This window comes from Oryzias latipes, chromosome 5 (assembly GCF_053564925.1).
Source record: "Oryzias latipes strain Hd-rR chromosome 5, Olatipes_Hd-rR_3.1".
NCBI classification, from domain to species: Eukaryota; Metazoa; Chordata; class Actinopteri; order Beloniformes; family Adrianichthyidae; genus Oryzias; species Oryzias latipes.
Window position 1 is genome coordinate 31,974,934 of NC_136241.1, and position 25,523 is coordinate 32,000,456.

Below are 25,523 nucleotides of genomic sequence, written 5' to 3' on the forward strand. Positions count from 1 at the left end.
AGTGTCTGGACGTCTGTTTTCTTTGCATTTTTTTCAATTCCACTCTCAAAGAGCACAGCACCCAGCTGTCGAGATAGGTTTTCCAAGACCGCCGCATCTGAAAAATGACTGGAAGAGAGAGCGACTCGAGCAGAGAGGGAGCAGAGCGGATGAAGACAATATTTTATAAATGTGCCACACTATTTTTAACAGCATATTGTGTTCTATTTAGGTAACAGCTGCAGAAGCTTCGGCATCCTCTTTTTTTTTCAAAGACAGGAAAGAATTGCAGCCTTGTGGGGTTCCAGAATTAAAAAAAATTTTACAAATAATGTTAAAAGAAAAAATGACAATGAAATTAACCAAATTTTTATTTTTTATGTCCCAAAATACAAATGTGTCCTTCGTGATCAGAAAAATGCCACAAGAACATGTTAAAACCACTAAAAACACCATTATTTAAAAGTCCTTGAAAGATCAACATCTCCACAGATTCCAGACCAATCACATTAAATTGCAAACGTAAATCACTTTCAACCACTCTCCCCAATTCATCCATACATGCAGAACAAGCTGCACATGTAGATGTAAAACCGTCTTTGCTGGATTACTTTCCCTATCCTTCAACCCTCCATGGAGGTTTCCCATTCACACTAAAGCTACTTTTTGTTATGTTTTAACAAATCTACTTTTAACTGAAGCATCTGAACTGATTTCGATGAAAAACACCACAAAACGTGGAGAAAATCCCAAATGCTTCCTATAGGACGTGAACGGATTTGCAATTGGTTTTCCTTTTTAAGGTATAGGAAGGTCACACAAGGTTTTAATGCATCACTTAGTCTCATGACTGCCTATGTAGGTTAAATACCTACTGTGTCAATACATAGCATTAGTGGGCACAATGCTTTTTAATCTGGTCAGGTTTTCATTTGTGTGCAGAGGTAGGGCGTTCGACCTCTGATCGGAAGAATATGGGTTTGGTTCCCACCATGCATGGAAGTGTCATTGAGTCAATATGCTGAACCCGACGTTGCTCCTGGTGGTTATAGGTTGGTGCCTGTGTTTGGCAGCAGAGCCACCATCAGTGTGTGAATGTGCGGGTGAATGGGACTGTGACTGGATCACGGTTGTCCATGTCACACAAATATTCCATGGATGAAATGTTGTTGTTTTTTGTGATTTTGTCATTCATCTATGTGCGCAGATGTCTGTCGAGGGTTTCGGGTGACGGGTCTTTAGTTGAATTCGTTTGCGATTATTAAGTGCATCATATGCAATTGTGGGTGATTTTTGTGAGATGCATACGCAAATGCAAATTTGTGGATATATAAGGTCGTTGCACAAATGTCCAACAGACTTTTCATGCATGTAACACCGATGTATAACTTTCGAAAGGGGGGAAAGGGCGCATAAATCACATTAAAATAATGTAATTGACGCAAGAAGCACTAATGAATTGCAATAAACAGCAAAGTAATTAGGCATGGCTTATGTTCTATGTTGATTTATGGTTCATTCGTGATACATGTGTGGAAGACCACAACCTTTCCCACCTTTTTCACTTAGATTCACGTATGACCAATTTCACCTGTGCAATATGTGCAAAATGCACATAATGGCTGTGTGACAACAGCCTTTAAAGGGGTAGAAATGTGCTATTTAATTATAAATAAATATTTTTTCCTTTGTGTATCATTAGGTTTTGACCGCCTCTAGTTTCACTGGTAGTTTTGTGCGCTTGTGGTGTGAAAGGTTCCAGGTCATATACCCAGCAGAAAACAACAGGAGGACAAAGAAGCAGATTTTTTGAACTTTTAACCTATAAATGTTACTGGATGTCAAACAGAGCAGCTGTCCTTACTCACACCCCTAAATAATTTAGTCCACAATGTGTGTGTGCATAAAAGAAAAACCCTTGAATACTCCAGTTGAGACAAATCTATGATTTCAAGATCATAAAATGTTGCTGCAAAGGAGTATAGATGTTGGTTGGCCTGGATGGGTCCTGTTATGTCTGTCAGTGACAGTCTTTTGTTTTTTTTTACTGTCTAGATTGTACATTTCTGCTCCTTTTTGTTTTCAGAACAATAAAAAAGCCTCAATAAACAGGAAAAGGGGTTGGAAAAGAGGGTGCAACCTCACCTTGGTTGTTTTTCTCATGCATGTGTGTGCTAAACAAATGTTCCTGCGGTAAACTGAGCTTTAGCAAATTGGAGAAATGTAGCGTGAAGTAGTTCAAATGACAAAATGGAGAAAGCAGGGTGTTGTCCAACGGAGCTACTAATACTTTCTCAGGAAGTAAAGGAAAGTTCCCCCAGCCATCCCTAGAGCTTGTGAGCTGTACATTTTGCTCACGCAAGCACAATGTTCAAAAGATCCTGGCTGCTTCTCCGCTCACAAACCTGAGGCCACATGAGCCAAACTATGTGCAGCTTCATGTGGAAAATTGCACAAATGCAGAAATGTGCATACTCATTCTTCTCGCCACATTACTTAGGCCATGTGTTCACACGGTTCTCTTTGATAAGTCTTATTAAACGTGAAATTGGGTTCCCAGTGAACTCAGAGCTGAAGGAACTGTGGAGTTTGAAAATGAAGAAATTCCATTAACTTGAGTAAAGAGGCTAAAGGACCACTGGCAGCTGCTATTTCACAAGTAGCCACTGTGTTGGCTCATGTGTGGAAATGACCATAAGGAAGACAGATGTGCAGATAAAACAAGTCTTGCTAGCTTTGTTTGTCCAATTTTCTTACTACAAAAGGACAAAATCAAAATGCATCAGTCTTTTTGTAAAAGAACAATAAATGTTTTTTTTTTTTAAAAGCAGGCTTACAGATATTTTAATTTTTTTTTGGGGGGGGGGGGGGGGGGGGGGGGAAACTTTTGGAAAGTTCAAAACAAAAGACATTGTATTGTTTTAATAATTATTCAAGTCGTCAACCAACAGAGGATTTTCCTGTTTTCTTTGCATATCTTAACTTTAGAGCAATATTCACCTATATAATCAGAAAAAGCTCTTCTACATCCTTATTGTTCAAACTTTAACATACCTCTGTGAATTAAACACTTCCCTATTTTATTAAAGACTTAATTTGTTATCTTGCCACCAAAATGAGCCACAAATAAAAGAAAAAAATCATGAAATATTATCTCTTTTCTTTTGTTTTTTCCCCACAATTCCTCTGTTTATAGAAGTCACATTTAAATAAAAATGAAAATCTTTCTTAAGTCATGTTTGGTAAGAACAAAAATGCAAAATTCTGGCAAAAATTTCAAATTGTATTTATGAAAAAGTAACAAGGGGTTAAATTCAGTTTTCACATGTTTCCCTTTATGTGCAGGACTTAGGCATGTAAAGGATACAGATAGGAATTTAAAAAGGAAGTAAATAAACCGTTTCTAGTCAACTTTGTCAGTTTCTCTTCCTGTTGTGTCTTTTGTCTTTAGCAAAAAAGAAAAGTCAAATCCCAAGCTTGCTTCTACCGAGTAAGGGAATTTACAATTGGATGAAGGTGAACCACAGTGAAGGATGCATGTTGTGTGGACTAGACATATGCAACTGTAATCGTCACTTTAAAAAGTTATAATAAATAAATAAATGAGTTATTTAACATAAAGGAGTAGGTACATTTATTTTTCATTACATTTAGTTACATGTATAAGTTATATCTGGGAGGACAGCCACTACGCTGATGTTGCCCTCAGTGAAAATGAGTTTGACATCCCTGGTCTAAAAGGTCCAAAATGGCAGGTTCGTGTTGTTTATATAATAAAATGTTTGAATGAAAACAAAAATCTAGATTGTTCCCATTTCGGTAAAAGAACTGAATGTTAGTTAAATCTTTTGTGTATTAATGCGTGTATCAAGACGATCCATTGTGCTCCCTCAGTGGCTCAAATCCATAGAAATGATGAATCAGAGCTTATTGGCAGGTTGGGTAGAGTGAGGAGGCTGCTGTGTTTGTCATTGTTCTTATCTGGGTTGCATTTGGGTCCACATTTTCCTGCCTCCGCCAACGTGCCTGCATGGCGCTCATATTCATAAGTGAGCAGCATCGGTTCAGCACGTGGATGCCTCGTCTGAAACCACTGCCACTCTGCCTGCCGCACGTGCTGCCTGTGTGTGTACGTGTGTGAGAGTGAGACCCGTATATGAAATAGGATTACCAGAAACCACATTCTCTGATTAAATCAAGAGGATAGCCTACACAACCTATTAAGGCTTGCAGGCTGTCAGCTTCTGCCTCAGAGAAGCTCCATGCAGTTTCTATTTCTGTAATGTGGAGGATATAGAATTATAGTAATGGCTTTGACGCTTTCCCTGTCTGGCTGCGTTTAAAAGGACGTGTCTTTTTGGTTTTTTTTTTTACTGCTGCACTTAGAGGTATTTTTATTAAATAAACCTTCTCTACAATTCTCTACGATCTCTATGATTTGCATTCTGGATTTTCTGACCTTTAACCCAAGCAGACCTGGATTAGATTAAGACCATTTCTCGTGCCATTTCGCTCAAATTGAGGTTGACATAGCAATGTGCCCTAATTTTAATGATAAAGGAAAAACACCAGTCTGTTTTTTTCTACACTTTTACATTTGGAAGCATTTCCTCACATTGCTGGTTAATTCTTGGCAATTCTTTGGCAACATGTTAAGCAAGTGCAACGAAAAATGTGTCGCCTGGTGCAGAAACTGTGGGTTTAATCTTAAACTGGATTCTTGTTCTTTACCGTGTAATCCCAACATAAGATTCACTGCTAGTGTATGAATTTATCCATAAATACAGCAAAAAGTGGCGAGAACTAAATTTGTAAAAACAAAAATCACTTCAAAAGGTATGTGAGATAATCCACCCTTTGACTTGAGGAAAATTTAAGATTACACGGTAAGAGACTATCAGAGAATATACAATCTCATTGGCAAAGGTGCAAAGAAATCTAATTAAACCATCGTTTTACAATATTAACAAGATTTACTGTCTGGTAGCTACAAAATGATACAAAATTTCTAACTCTAACAAAATCTTGCACCTAATTTACTTTATGAGCTCTGATACTTGAGTTGCTTTGCAGCAAAGCTGTTCTTCTGAGTGAAAAAAACCAATCAGCTTTGGCTCCATTGTTCTGACTTAACTTGATTTTAGATTTTAAAGTTGTTGTTTTTTTCTGTTTGGTGTTTTGCTGGAGAGCTGGGTCTGTTCCAGAATGATACAGAGTTTAATCTCTAAAATTTTAGCGACGCCCTAAACTGAGAGAAATGCAATCCCGTGAAATGTGGTCAACTGAAGCCCCAACCTTCCAGAAATTGACCTAAAGTACCAAATGTTACAGTTCCTTTAAAACCCACTGGAGGCAGGTTGCAGAAGAAAATGATCTTTATTGTGACCTACGTATAATAGTCAGATTTTGCACCCAAATAATCATCTGATTCTTAATCACCACAATTTTATTTTAATCAGCTGTTTTGATTTGGCCCGCTTTGCCGACAGCATTTGCCTGGTGCTACGTGCATTAGCCGCTGTGCAGCTGGACTCCTTCACTCGCTCTTATCTGAGCCCGCTACAAAGCACCGCAACCCGCGCTTGTCTATGATACTGGCAGCAACATGGCACAGAGTTTCGGTTCGGTAGCCATCCTAAGTAAAAACTAAGTATTACATGTCTCATAACAACAAAACAAGCTGCCTGTAGCTGAGGTCTTCCTGTTGTTTTGTGCGGTGTAGAGCTGCTCAAAGAGGTTCCGTGTGCCAACTCCAACTAGCGGTTGGAGGTTAAAGTGGAAAACAAGAGTCAGCCACTGAAGGACGCTCATAAATAATAAATAAATATCATCATGACAGCATTTTGAATCGATACAAGTATCGCCAAATGAACTATCGCGATATATCGCTGAAACAATTTTTTCTAACACCCCTAGTATGCACCCACCCCGGCACTTACTGTTTCATGATTGTGGTCGGCTAAATTATATTTCCATGTTCACAATCAAGAGTTACTACCAGATGGGACATGCTTTCGACAACAAGCTAACTGAGAAAGAACAGTGTAAAGAATTCACAAAATTAACAGTGATTTGGGGTAAAATGTAATAAAAAATATTTGTTCAATGAGAAGAAATGACAAGTATGCCATTTCAATAAAATACTAATCAATTAGTTCATTTAATTGTAATGTTATAAAAATAGTTTAAAGAATGTCAGGCCAAATGGTTGGCCCTTTCACATTTCCACCAAATCTTGCCCTCTTTGCAAAACGTTTGGACACCCCTGCACTAGAGTGTGGCGTAATGGCACCATACGACCGTATCACCTGTAGGTCGTAAGTATGTGCAATTTACATTAACCCTAAAAATATGTTACAATACACTTACCACATGGACAACAATGGTATGTTCCATTTTCATGATATCCTTTGGTTGTACGAGCTTTAATGGATGTGCTAGACACACCTGTGCTCCTTTCTACGACCCTCCATGGGCCCAGACAACCCAAAAGCCTGCAGCACCTGCACGGATCAACACCTGTACAGGTGCATCTGACAAAGGCTTTAGCTAGCGCCATTTACCTCATTGTAGGTGTTTTATGGGGTTTATTTGCAAACCAGTTGTGTGGAATGTTTTTGTAGAGTTATTTTGTGTTTCAATAGCTCTCAACATTCATTCAATAATGATGTTTTTAGCTCCATGTAGACTAATGCTGCTCATTCAGGAGACATTCAGAGGTGAGAAAAAGAAATCCCAGTACAGTTATGTCGAACGGCTCCATTTAGTTTTTGTTCCTTTCAAAGACATTAAGCCTCCAGTGGAAAACGATGGCGCAAATTGTATGAAGTACATGGTGTTGTTGAACCCTCCCTTCTCTGTGAAGAAAGTCATCTGGTTTGTCATAGTTTGAAATAAGACGAGAAGAATAGAGAAGGGTTTGTTGGGACAACGCCATCAAGTCTGCAAACCTGAATGGGATCCTTTCACTTCAACAGTTGCACAGATCTATCACACACCGGTTTGCTGTCCTCTTTTTACCCTTTTGCCCTTCCTTCCCTCCTCCTTCAGCCTCCGGTGTTTGGTGGTGCAGCTGTGGGATAGATATGAATCTGTCAGGGAAGCAGACTCCCATACATTACACCAGGATCTGCTCTTGAACTGGATCCGTTCAGGAGATTCCTGGAAGACAAAGTGGCATGTCTGCAGGAATACCAATGAGGATGAGTAACAGCGCAAGGAAGATTATTGATTGAGGGATGTTTATTAAAGACAGTGAGACTAGGTGGGGAATATGGACCATGGAGTCCAGCAGAAGGAGAATGGAGGGAGATTGATGCTCTTAGCTGCTACGGTGTGGGCAGTGCTGTTGTCCTGGCAACAGACCACATGCTGTATTTCATACGTTATTACTCTGCACACGTCATGCGTTACATTGTGGGCTTGGCATACAGTTGTGCACCAAAGCATGAAAGAAAATACACAAAGCTCGTAGCCTTCCTCAGAAAAACATTTTATAAATGGCCCAGCAGAAGATTTTTCCTCGCAGTACTTGGGCAGAGATTCCCTCAGGTGACAAATGAAATAGTCATACGGTCGGCTCTGTGTCACAACATGCAAACTGGAAGGAGTGTGTGTGCGTGTTCGTGCTTGTACAGTAAGTGTATATGCACATTCTGTGTCTCTTTCTCACATCTGGGATGCAGTCGAGCAGCTTGTTCATATTTGGCCCAACTCCCCCTGCTTTTGTTGGTTTTGTTTTCTTGGCTGTGTGGATTACAGGTTACTACCCTTGAATCTTTTTTTTTTTGGTTTTTAACTTAAATGTGCTGTTTGTTTTTCCTGCTTACTGTTGCTTTTTTTCTGCATCTTCTCTCCATCTCCTCCTCCACCCACGCTCCTTTCGCTCTGGGCAGTTTATGTGACACCATGTGGAGAAAGTTAAACCAATTTGCGTCAGAATTTTGAACCACTGACATCAACTTCCGGTGCATTTTGCAAAATACAACTGCTAGCTGGCATGTTTGGAACTTTTGGATCATTTTTTTTCCATCTTAAGAAGTCTTCCTCTTAATTCCAGCCTCTTCGTGTTTATACACACCCTTGAAAAGTTTGGCAGCTTTACAGCTCGATCTTCGCTGAATTCAGACATTCCTGCAGCCCTGAAACCACAAACATTATTGACAAGCTGGTTCTCTATAAAAACACGAGCAGAGACAGAGACAAGGATTGCTCTCTAAGAATTTGATGGATTCCTTTTTTAATTTTTTCTCTTTTTCTTCTGCCTTCCTGCCTTTTTATCTCTGTGGGATTGAATGTAACCAAATGAATCATTCCCATCTGACGTGTCAGCAGTCCCACACTTTCTTGAATCCATCTTCTCCGCCCTCTCAGAGCCTCTCACACACGCACTCTTTCCTAAAAACTGAGCTGTGATGGTAGAAGTGGAGAAAAATTAAACAGCTGGACCACAGACGCTTCTTAGTAGCCAACATGTCTTAGAGCAGAAAACAAAGGATGGCCACGTTTTCATTTGTATTTAAAAAGCAACGCAATGTCAATGTGAATGCAGAGACATCATGTCGTGGAATTGTGTTCTCATGCAGGGCAGAAGATGGATCTTTGATTTTGCTGGCGACACTTTGGACATGAGGAGTCTATAAATGTATCAGATCAGGTTGTAAACAAGATCAGATAAAGGACATTTAATTTAAGTAAAACTGCGGACAACAGCTGCAAGTCCAGTATTTTATTATCAGCTCCTTTTTTTAATCCTCATTAAAAGTACAGCCATTTGTTTCGAAATTAAAAAGCACTTTATTTTTCAGTTATAATGAGAGTGCTTGAGAATTTCTGTTCAGACAAGTTCAGATCATTGATTTTGATTAAGGGTGAAGATCCTTTGGCAACTGTATTCACAGATTCATCATCTAATCCAATTAAAGTTTGTCTTAATTCTATTCTTATCGTTTTATTTATTTATTTTTTTAATTCCAAAACAAAATTTGCTTAGTTTTTGAGTTGAGGTTTATTTATCCTTGTGAAAAGATAAAGTTAAGAGAGAAAATTTGGTATTGGTTATGTTTAAATTCTCTGCAAAGACCAAGACAAACACTGTCACTTGTGTTATAATGAGAATACTTGAGAATTTATCTTTTGGAAACATTCTTAAAGTTATTAATAAAACAGCTGTCTGCTCTTTTCCTGTCTGTTATTTTCTGAATAAAAAGTCTCTGAATTAGATATGTAAATGAGTAAATGTCAACAGGAAGTTGTTATTTTGGTTTTTTCAGCCCCTTCATCCTGAAATACTCATTCTGGCAGAGAAGAATTTTGTGGGCCAAGTTTTCATTACATGTATAAATGTTTATCCCCAAACTGCATTTGTCTGCATTTGTGAGCTCTCATTGTCTGGAAGGCTTCTTCAGCAGATTCCACCCGTCCTCGCTTCCACATACATCCTCATCCATGAAACGTCAAGAAAAAGCTGTTAGTACAACTTTTTAGAAGGTGCTGACGGCTCAGATGGAATTTATAGAATAATAAAGTTCATGAATTGATTTTCTGTTTTTATACCATTTCCTTTATTTCTGAGACAGAGAAATGTTTTACTGTAAATTTTATTATATATGTTGACAATTTGTCTGATATAATTGTCCGCTCTTGTTGATTTTACATCTCTAGCAATGTGACAATATTTTAACAATAGAACAAAGTTGGGTTTTTAATAAAAAAAAAAGTAGAAATGAGATCAGATCATCACCTTTTAAAACTAAAAAGTTTATTCCCAATTTTTAATAGTGATGGAGGTTGGAGTTCTACCACCTAAAATAAAAACACCTTCGTTATGCTTAAAAAATAAATTATAATAATAAAACTTTGAATTGCCTTGAAATTATTTTTATTAAAGCAAACTTGTTATTATGATGGTAGAAATGCTATTTTCTGAAAATTCGGTTTTATTTTTTTAAACTTCAATAAACACAAGGAGAAATGTCAGAACTGGAAATTAAGCCTGGAAACACGAATTTCCTGTAAAAACATTTAAGAGATGTTTGAATGAAGTTTATTGTTTGTTGAAAACTCAACAAATTATTAATTACATCAAATATTTAGTGTACATGCTGCTGCTTGTGAGCGTGTCTCTCCAGGTTTCCGCCATGCATGAATGATGAGCTGTGGGAAGTGTCCACATCTGTCACAGAGCGAGCTTTAAATGAGGGCTCATGGCCTCTCCCACTGTGTTTCACCTGAACCGCATCAGTGACTCTAATCTGTTTCAGCTCAGGCTAAATACAAGCAGGTTTGCTTTTGCCATTCAGATCCTTTAGATACGGTAAAAGCCTGTGGATGCCGGTGACCTCTTTTTGGCGTGAGAGGCTCCAATTTACAACTGCAACAAAATGACAAAGGTGGGCAGAAAATGTGACCCCACCTGTGTTTGCACACATTGTCTTAAGTGGGCACTCACTACACGAGCCAGCCACCCAGTGGACAGCGTAGCAACATGGCAAGCTCCGAGCAGTAGTGGTTTTGGGTACAGACAGTATGGGCAGTTGGCTGGGGCGCCAATTCAAAGGGGGCACCTGCTCAGCGCTTGGAGAAGAAAAGATCTGCGCGGCTATGGTTTTCTTTTCTCTCTTATATCCTGGTGTTTGGAACGACCTAAACCAGGCGAATCGACGCCCCTTGTAGCTGTGCGCCCTCAGCGGACAGTGGCTGTCGTTCCTGTCGGCTGAGAAGGCACCAGAAAGGTGTGTAAAGAAAAAGAGTAGGGGGTGGAGGGAATCCGTTCAACTGCGGGGGTCTCCCGAATTAAGTGGACGGATGGGGCAGGAAGCTGGGGGTGCGGAATCTACTTTATAAAATCAGCCATACCGTGACATTCTATAACCTACATTTTGCATTTTAGTTATGTTTTTGTGAGAAATGACCACATAAAAATAGGGAACATAAAACAATGAGGTCACCATGGTGAAATTGTCCAGGGAGTAATTCAGTGTAGAACTACCACTGTCTCTGAGTGCCCTCTTAAGCCAATGTGGGCAAACACAGGTGGGGTCACCACGGAAACTACAGAAAAACCCATTCGAGGCCCACATTTTCTGCCCACTTTTAAACCACATGAGGCCGTCTTGGACTTGTTGGCTGGGTTGTAAAGAAAATTAAGCTCAAAATTGCAAAAAAGGAGCAGACGAAAAAATGCTGTGTGAAAAACAGCTTATTTGTGACATAGAAGATACGCTGGGCGGGCTGCATTCTCCCGGGTTTGAGCTCTTAGCAACTGAGACGGGAAGGGGGGTGGGGTTGCTCTATGCCAACAATTCTGCCCGCAACTTAGAGGTGAATTACTGCTGCTCTGCAGAAACTGTCCTAGAAAACGAGGTTTTTTCAGCATTATCAAAATTTGGACCACTGGGAGTTCTTTGAAAATAGATCAAAAGATGAAAAGAAAAGAATTTTAAAAAAATGTATTTGGTGAAATTGTTTATATACAGTGTTCCCTGATTTATTGCGGCAGTAACACACTTTATCCCTTTTTCTCAGACAGACATGAGATTTTTTACACTTTTCTCTTTTTTTTAAACTCTTTAAGTTCAAACCTTCAAAACGGTCAATTTTTACAGAATGAAAACAAAAATATGATCCCGATCAAAGATTTGAATAGATTTCGTGATCTGAACGCATTCTATACATAAGACACTGCATGGAAGACATTGACAAACACAATGCGCTAAAAACACCACACATAATACAGCACAAAAATGCAAAACAACAAGACCATCAAAAGGTGAACCTTGATTTTGGGAGGGAAGCCTGTATGACACAAATAGTCTTTTGGGTGTTTGTTATGTCTTTTTTTTTTTAATCCTCTTTGTAATCGATAAAACGAAAAAACAAATACTGTACTCAGGTTTTTGCTTACTTTTTTTTTGTAAAGATTAGCAATTTAAATTCTTCTGACTCCTTCTGCTCTCAAGTATACGACTCCTGCATCTGGTCAACATAGAGTTCTTTCTGTGTTTTTAGACCTGGGTGAATTAGGACACTTGTATATTCATGCAGTGTCTATCAGTATTCCACAGCCAAGGGCCAGGAAATCGAAACCAGACTTCCAGCTATTTTTTGGCTAACATGTGATCAAGTTGCGTGAGTTTGATTTAGAAGATCTGATTGATTTGCCAGACCTCAGTGTGTGTTTGGAAACGATGGACCATTGTTAGATGGACAGAAGTGTAAATCTGTGGTTATTTTGTCTTTGGCATGTCTTTGTGTGGTGTCAGCAGAGGCCTCACTCGACTCATCAAACGGTGCCAAAGATAACAGAGGAAAGTTGTGCTCAGTCCACTGCTTTACTTCACTGTCCACGGATAACTGTAAGGAAGCATCTTCATGGCTTTATATGATCTGCTTTTGTTGTTATAGTTGGTAGAGTTGGACAACCCAGGATTTTTTGCTAATTGACCTCCACTTGAATTTCGGTGTAATCTCATATTTCAGGCGTTGGGAATCAGCCAGGCGGGTTTGGATTTTGCATTCAGTCGAGTCTGTGTGCAGTATTCCAATGATGCATTGTGTTGTTCTTTCCATAGGTGCGTGTGAGCGTGCCTTTTTTGGCTAAGACAAAAAGAGAAGCTTATCAGTGCTGGACAATCTTTAAGCATAGACTTTGTAACAAAACTATGCGACTCTTTGTGTTCAGTAAAGCTCAGTAAATACTGCTTAATTTCACCTGTTAACCAATCTGACCTCCAACACTTTATTGTTTCCTCATCAGCCTCTTGGGAGGTTTTTACAAACTAGACTGTGACTACTGACAATAATTCCACCGATCCTGTTATAAAAAGAAAAGAACGGAAATCTCCTGAAGGCTCGCATGAACTTTTCATATAGTTTATCTGCGTGTCTGTAGGCCTGAGGCGTGATCACTTGGTTCGTCAACACTGTATTTATCTGTTGATGGTATGGAGTTATCTCTGCAAAATGAGAGTCCTAAGTACAACCAACGCTGAGCAAGAAAAGCCTCAATTCTCAGGGGACTGACACTACCGGAATTCATTGCCCAACAATAATCTTGTGCTTGAGGCGAATCCGGCAGAAATGTACAGATACTGTTTCTTTATTGGATCACAAGCCCAGATGGAACAGCTTTTTGCTGTTGTACAGTAACTAGAAAGGAGCTACTGTATTCTCGGAATCTGTGTTTACACGTGGCAGCACTGTGAGACGCTCGAGATGTATGGCTGTTGGTTTTATTTGGGACTTAAAGACAGTTTCCTCCCTGCCCTTGTGTGTGTAATCCCTCTCTGTGACCTGGCTCTGGGTGGGATGCATCCAAAGATCACGGAAGCAGAAAGAGTCCTGGGAACGCCGCGCTCATACACCACAGGGGTATTCCTCCTCTGCGTTTCACAAGCGGCCCGCCTCTGTGTGCCTGACGCTTGCGGCTTTGCGCCCCACGGGGAGATCAACCAAGGTTAAAGGGGTTAGGGATTGGGATAAGCATTGTCCTCTTTAAACTTCTTGTTCATCACATTTTTCATAAATGAGAGTGCTGCACATGTTTTCCATAGATGTTTCAGATTTCTGCCTCCATCTTTCATTTTTTTTTCTTAAACCCTTAATTTGAAAGTGAGGGCTTTCATTAGGAGGATTTGGGTAACGAGTCTTTGACTGGTGGCTTAACTAGAGGTTTGAGAATTGCTTCACAACAAGCCCTCATGTTCTTAAGACCCACTGAGATGATCTTTTGAGCTATTCTAAGGCCTGCACAATGTACCGCAAATTTATCGTTATCGCAATAAATCGTAAACCCAAAATGTGTTAAAACAATCTTATGGCAGCTTGACGCTTTTAACGAATCAAATAAATCCCTTTATGCTTTGACCAATCAGATGGACGCCTTCCCATTGTTTACCAATCAGATGGAGGCCTATTATGTTAGATGTTTGTCACCTATGTCAATGAGGGTCATTTGGAGTGTAATTTTAAAATGTTTCTAATGAATTGGGAATGATGTTTTTAGCATTTTTCTATTTTTTTATATACCGCAAATTATATCGTTATCGCATATATAGAGATATGCGAAATCTCTAATATCGCATATCGCAAGTTTTCCTCATATCGTGCAGCTCTAGTCCCTATTGTTTTTTTTTATTATGTTTATTGCCTTTTTTAACCAAAATCTAAAATATCTGTCATTTTCTGGGACATCGTTTTTGCAGAGTGGCAGGAGTTCATTAGAAATTCACCTCTGAGTTTTGGGCGGGACTATTTGCGCGGAGTAACCACATCCCCTCCCTGTCGCCAAGAACTGTCTGTTTACAAGGTCTCCCACTAGCCCACCGTCCCTTACACCCCCAACCTAACGTTACTGATGCAACAAAAATGGCTAGCAGTCTTAAAGCTATCCAGCAGTACAGTTTTGAGCCAGATGCCAGCTCAAAAACAAAGATGTACCGTACATGGATCTAGTCGTCTACACGTGGATGCATCAAAATGGAGCGGGGCAGCTTGAGGCCCACCCACACTATCTTTTGTAAACTGTTTTTTTTTCATTTGCTCCTTATTCACAATGATTTGAACAAAGAAATACTCAGAAATGTTGCTTTGAGTTTAAGTTTCGTTAAATATGTCCTCCATCAAACAGAAAATGTCACAACATTTATTAAAAAACAAAACGGCAAGTTTGTGGGATATACAGCTGAGAGTTTGAAAATGTTGGAACACTGAGAGGACGAAAGCTTTTAGCTGTTTTCTGACGCACACATCTCCTGGTGATGCAACCATTTGACATTTCTCACTAACCCAAGTCTGAAAGCTGTTACTCACCAGCCACTTGGTTTTTTCAAGCCAGAGTAGTTCCACCTGAGGTTACATTATAAAAGAGAGAAATGATTTCTGTGGGCTTGACACTCCAGCGGTGGAGGTTTCTCGGCACACTTCCTGTTGGCCAGCTGCTGGAATGCACTCTGGAAGTATATAATGACATTTCCCTGTCCCGACTGTTTTGCCAGAAGTATTTTTAAATGCACCGTGTTTATATAGTCAAGGAGTTACAGAACAATCGCTTGTGAGTAATGACAACAGATCTGTTATATGTGGGTGAATATTTTGCTCCAGTGAGCAGAGCTCACAGGTGGTCCGACAGCTGGTGAGAAGCAGAGACCTGAAGCTTTTCTCTTGCAGCCAGTTCAAATTTATGTTTCTTTGGCTTGCAGATACAGAAGATGACAAAGGCTGATTCATGTTCCATCATAAACTTTTCATAGACTTTCATCCTTTGTAACTCCTTTAACAATGAAGTATTGGCAAATTTTATATATATTTTTAAAATATTCTTGAATTTTTGTATATATTTGTGTTTTTGTGTTTGTTGTGGGAATTTCATGTATGAAAACCGCAGAATCGCTCTGTCATTTTCAGGTTGAAACAGTTTTGACTTCACTCTTTTTCACCATAAATCAGCTACAGAAAAAAAAAGGTTTGAAGCCCGATTGATGGGATTTAAACAGTATTTCAACAAGTAAAATGCCAACTACCTTTGATTTTCTGCATCTGCTAACCCAAAAACTGCAGGTTCACTGACTTGTCCTTGTGTCAACATGGTGTTTGGTCTCTTTGTCTCAGCAACCATCGGCACAGCCAACTGCTTTTTCAGTGAATGAGTGTGATGTTTGTTGTGTATAGAGGCAGGGGGGGTTGATAAGGCCCAACAGTGAAGGCATCTTTGTCCACTGCATGTTATTGGTGTGAAAAGACTGCCTGTTTTGTCGAGCATGTGTTTGTGTTTTTGAAAGGATCATTTACTGTTTTTTTGTTTTTTCTTTTTTAATTGAGTCTAAACATGTGTGTGAGCAGCGCCCACTTTCAAGCCATTTTATGTTTGCTTAAATGTGTTAGAATTTGTAAAAAAAAAAAAAGAAGCAGTTAAACCACCTTTTATAAATGAATTTAGTCTGCATCCATGCCATATTCAGAATTCTGCCGTCAGCCGTTGATGATTGTTCCGGTCGGGCAGACTTTTAGACGCAATTTAAAAGGTGTCGTTATAAACAAAACTATCATTTTTGAAAATCATGAAACTCGTGTAATCTGTAGGAAAATATCAGTCTGATGGGATTTGAATAGTATTTCAACAAGTAAAATGCACAGAAATGGTTTATGGCAGAACAAAGAAATAAGGGATGGGCTTTAGTTTCTGCCCCCTCCCTTTTCAAAACCACCTGCACACCCTCGCCATCAGCGAACAAAGACACTGAGCTGTACTTGCAGATCATGTCCTGTCTGATGTTGTTTCCCCTCCTAGTAAAAGAGTAATTCTTGAAACTTCAGTCAAAACAAGTTAGGGGTTGAAATTTTTGAGAGCTCAGAGCGTCTTTAGCTTTAAAAGGATTCATTTAGTCACTTCAGGGCCTTCAGACTGTGACCTACCTGCGTGCACCACAGATGTGCAGTACGCTGCACCACAGCCAGCAGGTCAGCTCACTGACTTCCAACACAGAGGCTGTTCATTGTTGAAGCTTAAGAGACGCTGGGAGACCCTTGTGGTGGCAGACACATCAGACAAAGAGGAAATTGGTCAGTAAAAGAAAAAAAAAAAAAAGCGTGTGTAATGCTGATGCCTGTTGCCATAGTGATTGCTGGTCAATGAATGGTTGCCATGGAGCCCACCACTTCTGGGAGGAGAAATTTCGGCTTGTTTGTATGTCTGCGTGCTGTCTGAGATTTAAGGCGGACGATCAGTAGAAGCTTTTGTTTTGGTGTTATAGATAAAAATGAAACTCTTATTATTTACAGATTTAAAAAAGTCAAATTTACAGGAATTTGGCTTATTCTCTTTTATATTGAAGCATATTTTATTTAACCTGAAGTATGTTGTGGGTTTTTATTTTACAGTGTTAAAAATCTATGCTATTCATACCAAAACATTTAGATGTTCCTGCGTCTAATAGTTAAAGATTGAAAGTACATAAAATAGAGTTTTATTCCACCCTGCCATGCAATAATGCATGATTTGGGTAGATTTATTTAAGAAGCTCCTGTTGAATAAACTTAATTCAATAAAATGTGACAGAAATTGCTTACATGTCTTTGTTACCGACATGTCTGATTCTCATCACGGCCTTTTAGTAATTTCCCCTGAGACAATAGGAGCTCAGCTGAACACAATCTGATCTACAGCAACCATAAAGTAAATGTATAAAGCAAATGCTTTTCTTCTATTGTATTTAGTCAACGTTAAACTGTTGTTTTAAATGTAATACTCCTCCCATTTGCAATTGATCACAATAAAATTCCTAAATCTATTTATAAGGATTTTAAGGGACATTTACATATTATTATTTTGATTATCAAATTAATTATTTGTGAATTTAAAAAATACATCATTAAAAACTGAATACAAGTCTATTTGACAAGTTTTGATTTAGGTGCTTTATTATTCTCATAATGTATTCATTTGTACATTTCAATCAAGCAACAAATTCCAGGTTGAGTTAAGGGTTTTGTAGTTACAGAGTGGTTACAGAGTTACAGAGTTCTTGCATATTTTTGTAGACATTCACCTCACATTCCCTGTTAGGAACCAACTGTTTTTCATCATCCCTTTGCTTTACTTTAATGCTGATATAAAGTCCTAATGCATTTTTATTTTTTCAATGCTGCATTCACAACTGTATAAATCATCTTTTTAATATACGGTACAGTGGCAAAACCTCATTGTTACAATTTTTTTTTTACATTTTTAAACTAAACTTTGGACTTTGTAAATGCAAACTTGGTTTAAAGCAGTTCTTCCTTTCTGTTCAGGGTTATATTGGTGGAGGGAGAAATCTGGTGAGGGAGGGGTGCCAATGTTGTGTGATTGTCCTGTGTTTTCTGCTTTAATTCATTTTTATATTTTATGGCTATTTTATTTGCTTTTAGGTAAAGCGCTTTGTGTCTTCAATCGGAATGAAAGGCGCTTCACAAATAAATAAAGTTTGAGTTTAAAGCAAAGTGATACATTTATATAGTTTGTAAAAGTCTCTTTGTGATCATCTTATCATCTATTAAAAGATGAAAAGATGATTATGCACGTTTTAGCCAAAATAAAAGACTGTGTGCCGTTTTCTAGGACATAGTTCCTGAGTTGTAGGCAGGCCGCTCCCTCTTCCTCTTCCCATTTCTGAGAGTTTTCTGTTTACATGCTCTCCCACTAGCTTACAGCCCCTCATACCCCTAACCGAAAATTAGTGGTGCAACAAAAATCGCGAGTAGTATTGGAGCTATCTAGCCGTGCAGTTTTGAGCCAGAAGCCAGCTCAGACGAGGAAAACAAAGACGTAAACTGATCTATTTTGCCAGGACTCCCTTGAAAAACAGATTCTTAATATCAATGGGACATTTCCTGGATAAATAAAGGTTAAATTATAAAATAAAATTTAAAAAAAGTGTCTTCAAGCGGATGCATCAGAATGGGGCAGAGCATCAAGCTTTTGGCCCCCCCAGCGTATTTTTTAAGTCACAAGGAGGCTCTTTTTACAACTGCATTTTTTTGTTTGCTCCTGATCCACAGCTATTTGAATAAATAAACATTCTGAAATGTAATTTTAATCTTCATCTAACATCTTCACCAAAAACACTATTTTCATCAATGTGGGTCTTTTATTAATTAATACCAGAACTATTTTTCCATCATGTGATGAGCACTTAAAATCAATTTTTGCACCATACATCTTAATGTTTTTTGTGTGATTTTGTGTTAGGATTATGCAGAAACACTTTTCCTTCTTTTGTTTCTTTTTTTTTTTTTTTTTTTACAGCACACGTTAACTCTGTCATCTTGAATGTGAAGTTCATGCGTTTGGCCTAAATTTCTTCTGTCGTTCCTCTGCTTTATGCTTTATCAGATCACTGACCATCACAGCTTACCGTATGTGACAGCTCGCAAATAAAAAACAAACCAGGATTTAACACACTCTTCATGATGCAGTGATTAAAGGGAATATATCCAAATGTTTTCATATGGTAGCAACTAATTAGTAAAGCATGAATGCAGAATAACTTCCTGTTTGTCTATTATCTGGTGGAATGATGAAGCGAAATTTGACTTTAGATTAAAGCTAATCCACACGGATTGATTGTAAAAGATTTAGAAACATCTTTAGTGTTAGATTCTGCGTTTTGCTGAGAAGACCTTTTAAAATTTCAATGAAGGTTTTCAGCATCCTAGCCTCCGGTCCATGTTTTGTCCTTGAAGCGAAGTGGATGTCATGTCATGTGACACAAAAAATGGGATGGACAGATACTCTCTGCATGCGTTTGTGTCAGGAGGAAAAACAGGTAAGATCTTTACTCATGAAAGAGCACATACATCTGCTGAGCATGTGACGTTATATCAAGAACATCATGTTACCACTGGTTGATGGCCTGAGCACATCTCTCTCATCTCTGTGGCGGTTTTAACCGTATAACAGGAAGCATATCTGCATGTAGTCGGGTTTTTGCAGTGCGGCTCATAATCTTCTTCCTAATCTGTCTTTCTCCATTTCACTTTAATCTCATAACTCTGGGACAGCATTTGAGTAGATTAGTAGAATGTGCTACAAAAAGGCAAATCAGGACAGACCTGCAGTGACGGACATTTGTGAAAGCTTTAGTCGCAGCTGCCCTGACGGGTGGATACGGGCAAAAAAATGGGCAAACCTGTACGGGGCACGCAGGTAACCCGCACAAAATATCAAGGTCGTAGAGCGCTCTGTGCTCGGTGAACCCGTAGGGCCAAAATGTTCATCTGCACGAGTGACAGGTCGTCCCAAACACTTAGACAACACGTAAGCGTAAGTAAGGATGAAGGAGGAGAGATGCAGGCGTGTCGTATGGATCTGTCTTTTTTTTTTCCAAGCCCCAAGTCCTGCAGACAGCGCAACGGGCGTGATGTAAAGGCTTGGTATGAATGCATCAATCATATGTCATAAGTACATTTAACTTGCTTACAATGCTATGTTCCATTTTGTCAACGTCCCTTAAGGTGGCCGTAGGAACCTCGAAGAAAATTGAAAAGTTAGACACACTTGCGCTCTCACCTGAGATGCTCCCTGCAACCCTCCATGGGAGTGGACAAACCAAAAAACCATGTCAACCCCCGTATGAGTGCAAGGGTTTTTAGAGAACCACTCCCATGAAAATTGTGTTTTTGATGTTTTTAACATGTTTGCGTAACATTTTTCTCATGATGGTGGACATACATAAAAAATATATTTATATATATCCAAGACGGCTTTTTGATTTTGGCTAAAACTGGCGTAATCATAATTAAAAGACCACAGGGAATGCTTTCTGTAGATTAGAAGATCAGAGTTGGACTTTAAAGATGAGCAGATTAATGCTGATAGTCAAATCTCAGCGCATCCAGAACCTTGGTCAGTTCATGGCTGTGTCAGTGTCTTTGACATTTGAGTTTTGTCTGCTGCAGGCGTTACCACAGGTTCTGGATTGAGCAGCTGTTAGACACTGAATGTGTTCAAGTCCTGCTGACTCCAGTCTTACTGTCACATTTTGTGAGATCTTCCAAACTCTTAACCAGTCATCTCTATTTAGATCATATAGCCGACTTGTTCCACCGGCGTTGCACTGAGCCTCAGTCTGCAGGGTAAAAACTGGCGTTTTTTTTGTTGCAATTTGAGAATCTCAAGAGCAATAAGAAATGCAGGAATTCTGGGAATGTTGTTTTTTTTTGGTTGAGGTTTTTTTTCCCCACAAAGCCAGTGATACAGCTGCTAAGTGACCTCTGCTAGCATTGGCAACCTGTCTCCATCTACAATGACCAAGCAAAATAACAACCTTTGAAAAACAAACAGGCATTTTTTGATAATTTCTTTCTCTAATGTGGGGCTCTGCTTACATTTAGAGGAGTTGAGCTGAAATCTTGTGGGATCCTCATTTTTCCCAGGGTTGTGGCTGGCATGTTCCTGCACATTTACAGGGTGACAGATGATATTTTTTGACAATTACATTGCTCAAAAAACTCCCTCTGATTTAAAGGAAAGACCACTTAGACAGATGTGCACTTTTGTTTTGTTTTCTTGTTAATAGTTTGCTGCATTTTTAGAGTCTTTGAATCGAGTGATGGGTTTATGCCGCCTACAACATTCACCAACCCTGCATTTATCTGACCTAATCCTTTCTAAATCAAAAATTTCTACATGTGTTTTTAAAAAAGCACTTTGAAACACACTCGTCTGTGGCACTTTATCAAATTTATTGATTGTTTAAATGTATTTTATGCTGCTGTTTTGAGTTTTCTTAGCAATTTTATGCTTGGTGAGATTCTTCTGTGTAAAGCAGCTTGGTTCCCCTGATGAAAAGTTTCACAAATTCGTTTTGCTGCTGAACGGTGATGTTAACTTTAGGAAGTGGGAGAAATAATTATTTGGTGAGACTAAGCCCCAGACAAAAGGTTGTCATAACAACAGACCCCGTCAGTGTGGCCATGGGTGTGTGTACATTAATGGAAGAAGACCCAAGGGAAAGGATGGTTAAGGCTCATCACCCATTCCAACCACCTGACACCCGTGTTCCATTAAATCCCATCATCCTTGCGTTGAATGAACATATACAAGTAAAGAAACAGTTGCATTAAGCAACAATCTTGCTGCTAAATTACTGATGGTGAGGAAGAAGCCCCCTCTGCTCTTGCATCCTCTTTTATCCTCCCACTTAAGACTAATGTGCCAGCCAATGCCTCCTCATGATGTCATCCATTGATTTTTGCCGCTCTGCTGCATGGACACTAATCTCCCAGAGTGATGCCTCTGTCAATCTGATCACTGGGATTAGCACTCAAACTTGAGAGTCGGTGATGTTCGACTGTTGCAGCGCCAAGACCTGAAAAACAGACAACAGCGTTCAGGCTCAATATCACAGGCTGCACACCGATCAAGGTCTTCTGTCAGTCGTCCTCTTGCCTTTACTTATCCCTCTCCTCCCCTTTACATTGCATAAACACAATAGCATTAAACGTTTTTGGGTTATTTGTGGTTATGGTGCATTGTGGTTAACAGCTAATCCAGGAATTTGTTTTTTCTCCAACTGTAGTTTTCGACTTAACCCATGAAAATGCATCATAGAAAATCAAATCTGATTAACCGTGAGCCTTTGTGTTTCCCTCCGCAGGGCTGGTATTGACGATGTGGAGACAGATGTGGTTGAAATTGAGGCAAAGCTTGACAAGGTATGAACAGCAAATCTATTCTAAAGGGCACAGTGATTTTAGATGTTTCTAATGATAAGGGTTTAAATATCCAATTATGCCTTGAGAAAAATGGAATTGGAGAAAGTTTCTGACATTTTTCTCAATTTAGACCAGTTTTGTGGTACTAGATCTCATAAACACACACATGGATTTGGTTGTGCAAAGGAAACGCATATTGTAAACATTTATTATTGCCGCTGGAAGCTTTAAATGTGTTTTCCTTTCTAAAAGCAACATTGCACGTAACCCTTGTGCTATCCAAGGAACGTTAACGTTGGGAGTGGGGTCATCTGAACCTCACAAAATAGGTCTCTAAATTTTTTTATTCAATAATTTTTGTTCTTCCCTGGTGTCCACGGCAGACATGGAATCCTGCCCACCTTTGTCATGGGAGGGTGGGTTCATCTAGACCAGGGGTGTCAAACTCATTTTCACCGAGGGCCACATCACTTTAGTGGCTGTCCTCAAAGGGCCAAATGTAACGTATACATGTAACTAAATGTAATGAAAAATAAATATAACTACTCCTTAATGTCAAAAAACTCATTTATTTATTATACCTTTTTTAAAGTGACAATTGCAGTTGCATAGAAAACATATGTTTCCTTGTTACTTTAGCATAAATCTTTTTAAATTTGATTCTGTCAGGTTAGGTTATATGGACAGTGTTTAAGTCCTAATGTATAGTTGCCCAATCCGATATTTCAAGTCCAATTCCCCCTAGATATGACTGAATACACACCAATTTTTATTTTTTATTCCAAGAAATTCAAAACTTTTATGCTCTCGTGGGCCACATAAAATGACATGGAGGGCCACATTTGGCCTTGAGTTTGACACATGTGATCTAGACCCTACAAGATAGCACAATAGAAAAGCAAGACTAATATTTTATGTAGTCTAGTTCTCTCCACTTTGGTTCCAGTTTTTTTTAGTTTAAGCAGATTTGAAAGATTAACAATGTCTATAATAAAACATATTTTCTCCTCATCTTTTTCTATTTTTCTTGTTTTTCATTTGTTTTGAAAGTGAAAGCCAAATAATTAATCCCAAAATGATCAGAAATTTTCATAAAACTTGAACTGTGATCGTGTAAAAACCAGAAGGAGTTTAAAAAGAAAGAAACAAGTGACCAATGTCTGCTAAGTTGTTTAAATGGTCTTTCTAGCTGAATGTTTTTGAGATTTTTTTGTTTGTTTGAATTTGTAGACTTCAAAGTTTTTAGGTAAATTAGAGCGATTTGAAGGCTGCATCATTTATTTTCAAAGGATTTGGGAATAAAACTTTTGTTAAAATAATTTTTCAAAGTTGAAGAGTCACAAACTCGAAACTTTCCAGCAAAAATTTCCCAAAAAGAGCCGAGCATTTTGATAACTTATCCAGACAAAACTGGAACTCTGTGTACAGAAAGAAAGGTGTGGACATCGCTTATAAATGATTTTTAGAAATATTTAGCTCAGCCTACAAAAAGAATTGCCCAATTTATAAATTCTACAAGATGCTTGTAAAAAAAAATAACCTCTATTAAAAAAATCCTTGAAAGATACAAGTCATATAAAACTAAACTAACTGAAATAACATGGCACAGGAAAAAAGCGTTTTTCAATAATCTACTGGATGAAAATAAAACCAACGTAAAGCGTGTTTGGGAAATATTAAATAACGTCATTAAAAATGAAAATTTATTGAAAATTAAAGAATCAAAATCAGCCATTACTTTTGAGTTGTTGATAAACAGAATTATTTAAAAAAAAAAAAAACTAATGAAATAGGGCTGGACAAAAAAGACTGAGAACTATTTGTCCAGGGGGTCATGATGAACTCAGGTATGTCCTTTAATTGACATCACAGCTGTTTCAAACCCATAATCAGTCAGTCTGCCTATTTAAAGGGAGACAAATAGTCACGTTGCTGTTTGGTGAAAAGGTGTGAACCACACTGAACATGGACAATAGAATGTGAAGGAGAGAATTGTCTCAGAACATTTAAAACACAATTATAGACAAACATGGTAAAGGCTATAAAACCATCTCTAAGCAGCTTGAAGTTCCTGTGATGATAGTTGCACATATTATTCAGAAGTTTAAGTAGCCAACCTTCCCTGGAGGTGGCCGGAAAAGGACAATTGATGACAAATTGAGGAGACGGATAGTTGGAACTATATCCAAAGAGCCCAGAACAACCTCCAAAGACATTAAAGGTGAACTCCTAGATCAAGGTACATCAGTGTCAGATCCCACCATTCACTGTTGTTTGAGCCAGAGTGGACTTCATGGGAGACAACCGAGGAGGACACCACTGTTGAAAGGAAATCATAAAAAAGTCAGACTGGAATGTGCAAAAATGCATGTTGACAAGCCACAAAGCTTCTGGGAAAATGTCCTTTGGACAGATGAGACAAAACTGGAGCTTTCTGGTAAGGCACATCAGCTCTATGTTGGTAGACTCAAAAATGAAGCATCCAACCAAAAGAACACTGTCCCTACTGTGAAACATGGAGGAGGCCCAGTTCTGTTTTGGGGCTGCTTTGCTGCATCTGGCACAGGGTGTCTTGAAGTTGTACAAGGTCAAATGAAATCTCAAGATTATCAAGGCATTCTGGGTAGAAATGTGCTGCCTAGTGTCAGAAAGCTTGGTCTCAGTCGCAGGTCATGGGTCTTCCAACAGGACAACGATCCAAAACACTCAGCCAAAAACCCCAAAGAATGGCTCAGAGAAAAGTGTTGGACTATTCTGAAGTGGCCTTCTATGAGCCCAGATCTGGATCCCATTGAACATCTGTGGAAGGAGCTGAAACATGCCATTTGGAGAAGACACCCGTCAAACCTGAGACAACTGGAGCAGTTTGCTCATGAGGAAGGGCCAAAATACCTGTGGACAGGTGCAGAAGGCTCATTGACAAATACAGAAACCGTTTCATTGCAGTGATTGCCTCAAAAAGTTGTGCAACAAAATATTAAGTTATGGGTACCATCATTTTTGTCCAGCCCTATTTCATGAGTTTGTTTTTTTAAATAATTCTGTTAATCAACAACTCAAAAGTAATGGCTGATTTTGATTATTTAATTTTCAATAAATTTTAATTTATTGTTACTTTTGAAAGTCATTTCAGTGAGCATTGTGGACTTTCTTTCTTTTACTGAGGGGTACCAACAATTTTTTCCACCACTGTAAGTCTTCCATCATGAGAAAAATGCCACAAAAACATGTTAAAAACATAAAAAATACAATTTACATTGTAGTGTCATGAGGGTGACAGAAGTTTCTTTGGAAATTCTAATATCAGGTTAGTCAGGAAGTCACAGATGCAACTAACTCCGCCTGTCCTA

The 25,523-nt window shown here is 38.7% G+C and overlaps 1 protein-coding gene across 2 annotated transcripts in view; it reads left to right on the forward strand.

The window, feature by feature from the left end:
* Positions 1-25,523, forward strand: part of acap3b (ArfGAP with coiled-coil, ankyrin repeat and PH domains 3b) — a 53,540-nt gene that overhangs the window by 4,787 nt on the left and 23,230 nt on the right. For both annotated transcript variants that reach the window (XM_011475550.4, XM_078948137.1), the window contains exon 2: positions 22,116-22,173. In XM_011475550.4, coding sequence (XP_011473852.1) covers positions 22,116-22,173 — 58 coding nt within the window. The remainder of the gene's footprint in view (positions 1-22,115; positions 22,174-25,523) is intronic.